The sequence below is a fragment of the Astatotilapia calliptera genome, chromosome 10 (genome assembly GCF_900246225.1).
Source record: "Astatotilapia calliptera chromosome 10, fAstCal1.2, whole genome shotgun sequence".
In the NCBI taxonomy this organism is placed as follows: domain Eukaryota; kingdom Metazoa; phylum Chordata; class Actinopteri; order Cichliformes; family Cichlidae; genus Astatotilapia; species Astatotilapia calliptera.
Window position 1 is genome coordinate 22,565,232 of NC_039311.1, and position 9,192 is coordinate 22,574,423.

General features: G+C 38.8%; 1 protein-coding gene across 1 annotated transcript; it reads right to left on the minus strand.

The window, feature by feature from the left end:
- Positions 1 to 5,810: 5,810 nt before the first annotated feature.
- On the minus strand, positions 5,811 to 7,591 carry LOC113030997 (leucine-rich repeat extensin-like protein 3). Its single transcript, XM_026182813.1, has 4 exons — positions 7,468 to 7,591; positions 7,199 to 7,258; positions 7,044 to 7,102; positions 5,811 to 6,939 (listed from the first exon to the last, which is right to left on the minus strand). Exons 2-4 carry the CDS (start codon positions 7,211 to 7,213, stop codon positions 5,850 to 5,852), a joined length of 1,164 nt encoding a protein of 387 aa, XP_026038598.1. The 5' UTR covers positions 7,214 to 7,258; positions 7,468 to 7,591; the 3' UTR covers positions 5,811 to 5,849.
- Between the last annotated feature and the right edge of the window lie 1,601 nt (positions 7,592 to 9,192).

The window sequence follows — 9,192 nt, forward strand, 5'->3', positions numbered from 1 at the left end:
AACAATAGTTTTTAAATACTCTACCTTTGCAGGCTGCCAGGTGAATAACTGTTTCATTTCTGCTAATATTATTCCAAACTTGGCAACTAAGGTTTCCATTCAGCTTCCCATGTAAGTTGACAGTAAGATATGAAAACTGGGATGTACTGATGTTTAGAGACTGGTTGTGATTGTTGCTTTGTGTAAGTATCTGACCATCCAAAGTCAAAATAAATTGTACTCCATCTCCTTCAGAGAAGCAGCTGACCTCCATCTGTTCTGATGACAAGCATTTCTGAGACAGTCCTGGCTTTGACACTCGAGCTAGAAGAGAGAATGAAAAGGACAAAGAAAAAAAAAAGAAAAGAAACATAGACGTGACAAATTTCAGAGCAATGAGAAAACACATTTTGTTAGCTTGACTAAAAAATAAACCTGTTTTAATTTTCTTGACTGAGATAAAATACCATTAGTGTTTATGCTTGTACATGTTTTCCTTATCAGGAAGTAATTCAAAGTTCGTGTCAATTAAATTACTGAAAGAAAAATAAGATTTCAAACATGAACCTTCCGTGTTTGCATTTAGTTTTTTCCCATATGAATGAATGAATCAAGGCTTTATTGGCCACATGCAGGTTGCCCCGCAGTGGAATAGAACCCCCCCCCGACTTACACACACAACATAGACATCACATGGGAATACAGGTCGGAGATCGGCAGCGTTACAGAAAAACACTGAAAAAGTACACAACAATGGGAAAGTAGAAGAGGAAAAAGAGATCTCTACTCATGCTGGGCTCCTATGGCAGGACAGCATGAGAACAGGAAACAAAAAAACTCCTCTGCACGGCGAGCACAACACAACATTATGGAGCACGTGACAAGCCATAGGGTTGGGTAGGGGGTGAGGAGTAATCTGAAGGAAGCACAGCAGTCATCCTGCCCTGCACTATTATTCCATCGTGGGCCCAGACCCGCCGTGGTCTCCAGGAGGGGACAAGCATCGAAGGCGTTTGGAGAGGGAGGGGGGATGAGTGAGTGCGTATCCTTAGTTCAGCTGAGACGGTGTCCTCTGCCCTATCAGGCTAAGTAAACAGTCTGCCAGCCAACCCAGGTGGCCTTGCATGGAATGGGAAGAACCGTAAACACACAGTCTTTATCAGGGAGTTTTCGTTCGGCTCCAGCCTTGAGCCCACAGCTGGCGCCGAGGAGGTATCCGCATTATGATGTTGATGATATTCAGTGTAACTGACAATTCTCAAACTTCAATTCAGTTTTTAGCTTTTCCCTTAAATATCTGTTTAACTGTACACTGCATATGTGCATAATTTTAAAATCTGGAAAGCAAACATACTAAAAGTATACTTGCATTTGCAGATTTGAAGGTTAAAAATTAAAATAAATTATTAGCCCATCAAGCCTAACACTCAATGAGCTTATGGTACGGCTAGGTGCCCATCATCCTTCTACAATATTGGTGAGAATTGAATCAAACTTGCACATAATGGATTGCATTTATATAGCGCTTTTCGAGACCCTCAAAGCGCTTTACATTACAATTCCACTATTCATTCACTCTCACATTCACTCACTGGTACAGTTGTAGCCACAGCTGCCCTGGGGCAGACTGACAGAAGCGAGGCTGCCATATTTCGCCATCGGCCCCTCTGGCCAACACCAGTAGGCGGTAGGTGAAGTGTCTTGCCCAAGGACACAAGGACCAGGACAGACAGACAGAGCTGGGGATCGAACCGGGAACCTTCCGATTACAAGATGAGCTTCCCAACTCCCTGAACCACAATCGCCACATAGTGATTACCTAATCAACCTTTAAGTGAAATTTGCAAAAAAAATAAAATAAAATAAAAAATCACCTAAGTTGACACCAAATTGTGCTCTATGTCAAGATCAGATTTGTCATTTTACAGATAATAACATGAATTGTGATGGACTGTGAGCTACTCCATCACTGGTGTTCTGGTTCTAAATTGTTATTCAGTGTTAACTTTCCAATTTACAGTCCACTAGCATACACAAGCACGTTGCTGCAGTTCCTGATATTAACAAAAATTCATGTAACTTATGATAGATGTATTGTTAAGTCTGAAATATTGTCTATTACATGTCTAACATTTATTGACTTTTTAACATTTATTAGGTTTTCAACGTCTGCATTTATTAATCTTTTAATAAAACGTAAAAGTTTGTATATCTTAACAAAAACAACAAAATTTGAGTTTAAAACAAAACAAACAAACAAATGAACAAAAAACAACTTACCTTGTATTTTTAGATATACATTAATTTTTTTCAGTAACTTTCCATCATGATCATGTTCTTCCAACTGGTAATGTCCAGAATGTTTCTTCGAGGCTTCACCTACTTTGAGTATTACAGTGTCTATGCTGTCTGACTGATTTACATATTCCTTATCTAATGTAACTTTCCCTTGATTGCTTATTTTCAAAATCCTGTGTTTGTCATCCTTCGTGGTTACAATCGAAGTACCACGTTTATATGACAGATGAAAAATTACCGGCTGTCCTGTAGCGCCAAAACAAGTTGCAGAAGATTCAGAGAAAATGCATTCACCTGAACCTAAAAGAAAAAACAAACAAACATATTATGTAAAATATAGATTGAAAGAAAACCAAATATATAAATAAAATAAAACTGACAAATTATATATTTTAATATTAGGCTAATCCAGTATAATTGCTACCTGCACTGTAAGTACTATGCGTAATCCTCAAATATAAATCTTTAACTATAATAAATAATTTTTTAATTATAGGTCATTCAATCAATATTTGTGTATTGAAAGCTGAGTACAACATACTATTAAACTGAGTACCTTTTGCCAGGGCTGTTGTTGCCAGAACTGCAATGCTAATGTAGATGATAATCATTGTTTCTGTAACACAGACGTCAACATTTTGAAACATGTCACACTATATTTAAAGTTGTGCTCGCCCTAGTTTATTCAAACATTTACAAGGTTACATACAAAGTTGTTTCCATATAAATGAAAAAAAAGGTTAAATAATATCTAAAGAATAGCATACATGTGTGATTATTAATACTTTTGTGAAATAAAACTTTAAAGGCTCTATCTTGTTTTAATCAGTATCAACCTGCATAAATTCAAATTAAAAGCTTTCACTCACCATTTAAGGAGGGCATGTGTTCTATGTGGTAGCGTGAGACTGCACTGTGAATTTTTAATAGACTGAAGGTTGGCCTATGGTCATCCTCTTTGCTTCTAAAGAAAGCAGCTACTGCACCCACAGATGTACAAATTGGTCTAGCTAGCAAGCTAGCAATTTATTTATATAGCACTTTCAGACAACTCACAGCTGAAAACAAAGTGCTATACACTTTACATGAGATAAAACCAATACATTAAATTACGTTTTAAAAATAAACTAATAATTGAAATTAAATTAAAACAATAAAATCAGTTAATTAAAACCTAAGTTAGTAACAACAAGTTTGAAATACTCTGCTGGGTTCCTAAATCAATAGAGGCAGAATCACAAGGTCTGCTTGGACTAAACACGATCACCTTTGTTTTGCTTGAATTACATTTTAAAAGGTTTTGGGCACATCCAAGTTTCAATATCTTCTAGACATGACAGAAGCGATTTAATACAGAAGGCATCTTTCTGCTTCAGAGGCAGATAAATCTGGCAGTTGTCGACATAACAGTGGAAGGATATTCCATGCCTTATAATGATGGTTCCCAAGGGCCATAAATATCATAAAAAAAGAATCCTACAATCGAGGCCTGAGCAGGTCCTGAGGGCAGCTGCGTGGAAGACTCCTCCAGCGGAGGCAGAAGGCTGAACGGGCCCCTCGGACCATCCAGCAGATTTAGACAAAGGCTGGCACGGTTCTCCAGAACCCCCAGCAGGAACAGACGAAGGCTGATGCGGTTCTCCAGAACACCCAGCGGGAACAAACGAAGGCTGGACGGGCCCCTTGGACCCTCCAGCAGAGGCAGACACAGGGTCAGCAGGTATGGAGACCCTTGACTGAACAGATAAGTGAGCTGCGGGCAGAGCTAATGGCAGCTGGTGAGTGGGCTACAGGCTGAGCCAGTGAGTGGGCTAACGGTTGAGCTGCAGGCTGTGCCACGAGCTGAGCTGAGCTGCTGACAGGGTAGGTGACCAAACTGCAGGCTGAGCAGATAACTGAACAGATAACAAAATGGATGACTGAGTCAGAGGAGCTGGTGACTCAGCAACAATAACAATAACACTGAACCGAAGGCATCACAGCAGGTAACTGAACTGCAGACTGTGCAGAAAACTGGGCCGGTGACTGAGCCACTTTTTTAATGTTCACAAAACTCACTAAACAGGGAGTGCAGGACAGGAAGCTGTCAAAGAGCACCACCTGTATGTGCTGCTTGCAATTGTCTGCGGCATGGATTATGCTCCTGCAGTAGTCCCATAGCTGCGCAACCTATTCCTCCTCCGAGGCAAACCGTGAGTCTGCTGGGTCCATGTTGTGGTCATGTCGTTCTGTCCTGGTCTGTGTGCAGGCGGGCAGGAAATGGACCCAATGTGCAGATTCACAGAGGCACAGATATTTAAAGGGATATTGTTAGGGTGTATGTTTTCTTCTTTTTAAGGTTTGGTATTTGTATATGATAACCATGTTATTCTTGGTGAATAGCTTGCCTCTTGATGCCACTGTTCTGACCATTATTTTATTAAAACTCCCCATGGAATTCCTAATGGTTGATAAAAATTTATGGCTTGTAGGCATGACATTTTTCACCTTCTACTATAAAGGGGCAGTAGGAATGTTTGGGGCATCATACAGTTGCTTGCCTTTCTTACAAACAAATATAATAACGAATTAAGCCAAGAGTGAGATTGACAGTTAAAAACCACAGTTTCTTTCTTTTTCTGCCACTGTCTCATCTGCAGCATTAATGTGAAACTAACAGGCCCATAAGAAACTTGTCTAACCTCTGGCTTAAAATCAGTTAGACAGAACTTTGAAGACTTTAACCAAGTACTTCAAAGTTCTTACAGGTAAGAGGAAGACAGCTTCAACCGTCTGTGTGTTGAAAAATAGTAACACACCTGCACCATATTTTCTTGTTAGTAATGTTAACAGCATTGTAACAATAGAAATAGTAATTAGTTAGATTACTCGATACTAAAAAAAAGTAAAGCCTTTAGTAACATTGTTACTCTTAATCACCATTACTTTTAACTGTTACTTTTTGTCACCTCATATCCTGAATGTGGGTTAGTCCTGTATATTCATAATGCTCAGTAAAATCTTGATCCTGAATAGAGGATAAAAGGTGCAGCTGTGGGAGCAGCAGGCAGTCAGACAAAAGTAAATGGAGTCATTCTCCAAATCAAGGCCAACTCATTGGTCTGCTGCAGTTGTAACCCAATTATTCCCAGGCCACATGTTTTCAAAGAAGGGGTGTAAGGCAGAAGGGAAAGCCCTCCTTTTTTCTCCTGCAGTCACCCCATAAAACACAGAGGGTAGAGAAGCAAGGAGAGAAAGTAAATGCTGGCATGTAGTCGTTTTTTCCCATCTGTGCACTCCACTAATGCCTGCTTTATTTAAGTGGTTCATGTTGAGGTAACTTGTTAATGAGTATCTGGTGGAAATTAATTTATTCCTTGTTCAGATGTAGCTATATACTCTACTGAGAATAAGCATATTTAATAATAATGTGAGTGGATCTTCAAAATAGACATCTAAATAGCTCATGGAGAAAATGAGTAGAAAAAGTTTATCAGCAATAATGCTGTTTGAATAATTATAACCATCATAAGTAACCAAATCATCTCAACATGTATTTGCTCAAAAATTATTTTATTACAACAAACACATCTTTAATCATCCAGACAAAGGAAAGCAACAGTAGATAAGTTGAGGCATCTCTTCTCTGAAAGGTGTGGAAATTCATAAAGTGGACGTGGTGAAACATCAAGAGCGGTTACACCAGGAGGCTTTTCTGTGGGACACATGAAAAAGGCCACTTCATCGTCCAGGGAAGAACGGTCATATTTTAGATCTGGATGCAGGACCTTATGAGTGTCCTTTGACTGAGGCCAGGCATCAGCAGGTGGAGGACTTGGTGGCAGTGGAACCTCATGAGGCAGTGGGCTGATACACCTTGAATCAGTGTATTCAGAAAACACAGGGGATGGTGGAGGACTTGGAGGCAGTGGAACCTCATGAGGCAGTGGGCTGATACACCTTGAATCACTGTATTCAGAAAACACAGGGGACAGTGGAGGACTTGGAAGCAGTGGTACCTCATGAGGCAGTGGGCTGATACACCTTGAATCACTGTATTCAGCAAACACAGGGGACGGTGGAGGACTTGGAAGCAGTGGAATATTAGCCAGGAGGCTGAGAGGCATCAAATCAGACCTCTTGTGTTTTAGAGAATGAGGTGAAGCATATTTCTTTTCAAACGGTGGAGGACATGGAGGCAGTGGAACATCATGAAGCGTCAGCCTGATGAGCTTAAGCATTAACTCTTCCTCTTCATCACCTACAGACCACACTGTTGAACTTGGATTCTTTCCACAGGGACCAAAAGCTTCAACAGGTGGAGGACTTGGAGGGAGTGGAACCTCATGAGGCAGAGGGCTGACACACTTTGGATTCATGTATTCAGCACACACAGGGGATGGTGGAGGACTTGGAGGCAGTGGAATATTAGCCAGGACACTGAGAGGCATCAAATAAGACCTCTCGTGTTCAAGGAAACGAAGGGAAGCATACTTCTTTTCAGAAGGTGGAGGACGCGGAGGCAATGGAACATCATAAGGCAGCCCGCTGATACACTTTTGATCAGTATTGTCATCATTTACAGGGGATGATGGAGGACTTGGAGGCAGGGAAAGATCCCACGTCATCAGCCTCATACGTTTAGGAGGCGGTAAGATCCCCACATCCTGGAAGCAGTACTTGCTGCACACATAACAAGAAAATTCAGCAGCTGATTATTTTTGCAACATATGATGGAAACAGATGTTTTAATGTCCTTTTTTTTTTAAATTGAAAAGCAAACATACCTGTCACTGCTGACATCTGAGCTGCTTTGTGAGTTAAACCTCTTAAGATGTGGATTTTCCTTTAAAAAGTTACATATTATTATTGTTGTTGTATTTTTCATTAAGAATTCACATGATTTAATGTTTAGAAACAGACACAGTGAAGAGTAACTTACCACAGCTCGAGCCATTTTAGGCGTCTGTCAGGAGAAAGATCCACACAGGATTTGGTTTCTCTGTGTAACATTACAGGACAGTTGCCATACACTTTCAAGTCAGTTTCAACAATGTATATCCAATCAAACTGTATCATTACAGCATTGTTTAGGTGATTAAATACGAAAGAAATGAAGATAAAAACAGGAACAGCTGGCAATCAAGGTAAAACAACCTTATGATCAGGTCTTAATCATTAATGTTTAAAAGTAAATCTTTCAATCCTTACTTCAGTGACTTGTTTGAAGTTTCTGTGCTTGCTGTCGCAGTTTTGTGTCAAATAGTTGTAGTTTTTGAACAAAGTTTGCAAAGACACCAATGTTGTGTCTGTTCAGAACCAGTGTAATGAGGAGACTGAGTGCAGGTTTGGAATTGTCAGTTACAGAAGAATGCAGCAATGTTTGAATTTGAATTTGTTATTCTTATTGTTTTAACAACAATAACTACCAGGATCATGCCATAGCAACACAGTGATGCCCAATCAAATGTCAGATACAAGGGATCTGACATTACACATCCAACAGGACAGTAAAGCAATGGGCATCAATGCAACAAGTCAGGCCTTAAAAAATACCTGAGTTATATAACAGCACACTGACAGTGTCTCATACAAATGATACTCTGATCAGGAAGTGATTTTTTTTTCTTTTTTAAATTAAATAATCTTTCATTTAAAAACATAGTAATTTTTGAGCAGTGTATTTAAATTTCTAATAATAATGTAATTTTAAAAATTACATTATTATTTTAATTTTTGCATTTTTGATTATTTTTTCTCCTTCAGTACTTTTTTCATATTTCACTTTGCTCTCACTCATGCTTGGTTATATTAATGTGCATGTCATCTGTATATGGTAAAGTGCTTTGTTACGTCCTACAGAGCAGGAGCTTTTCTGGGGGCCTGTCTTCTCCTGTTTTTTTGCTTATTTGTTGGCTTGTTTTGTTTTTTCCTATAAGCTACAGTCCAATTAGCCCGTCTTGAATCAGTGGAAGCTTGAGAAGTGACAAAAAAACCCATCCTTCACCTCTGTCTCAGCCAGTGGAAGCTGGTAGAAATCATGCTGGACGTTAGAGAGAACGAGAACCCCCCAATGCATTGCAATGTTTTGCTTATCCTCAGAAAATGTCTTTGGAAAAATTTAATAAAAATTATTTTAATTATATCTTCTAATCCTTTTCCATGGCAGATAGGTTGAATTCTCAGTCAACAGGTACAAAGAATTTAAGGGAGATGCTGATTTTTTGCGGACTAGGTCCCTTCATGGAATGTACAGATGAGTGTGAATGAAATATAATAGTTTTGTAAATTGTATTTTACATTTAAACACATGAAAAAACAGAAAAGTGCTGAGGGATACTCTGATATTCATGAGAAGTGAGAAAATGTACGTGTATTGAAGAAAATGAAAAACTATATTAAGAAAACCTGGACAAAACAAAGAAATGAACAACCAAAAAAAAGAGTGCTGGCTCAATATAGATGAGATTACATAACTTCTGGGGAATAAAAGGATGTGGTTTCAACTACAGTGTTCTGTGGTCTAAGTAATGTTGTGAGAGTGAGTTTGAAGAAATTATGTGCAAGTAAAATCTTCACCCATTAAACTCTGCTGTTCTATTTCTTTTCTTTCTCAGTTACTTCCTTCAACCCAACAAGTGACAGATGACAGATGTTTTCCTTCATGAACTTGAAAGAAAAAAAATGTGGTAATTTTTTTATTCCACTGATAAACAAAAACTGACATGAAGAGCTGTCACTGATGGTTGATGCCATTTAAGTCTTTAAAGAATTAGTTATCAACTGGAATATCTATTTTTATACAGGAAAAGCACACTTTACCAAAATGTACTTAAGGCCATGTTGCACTAAAGATGGAAAAAACAGGCAAATGTAAAACACACTGTCAGTTTATCATTACTGTTTGTATCTAATATGAAACCTTCACACTGTTAG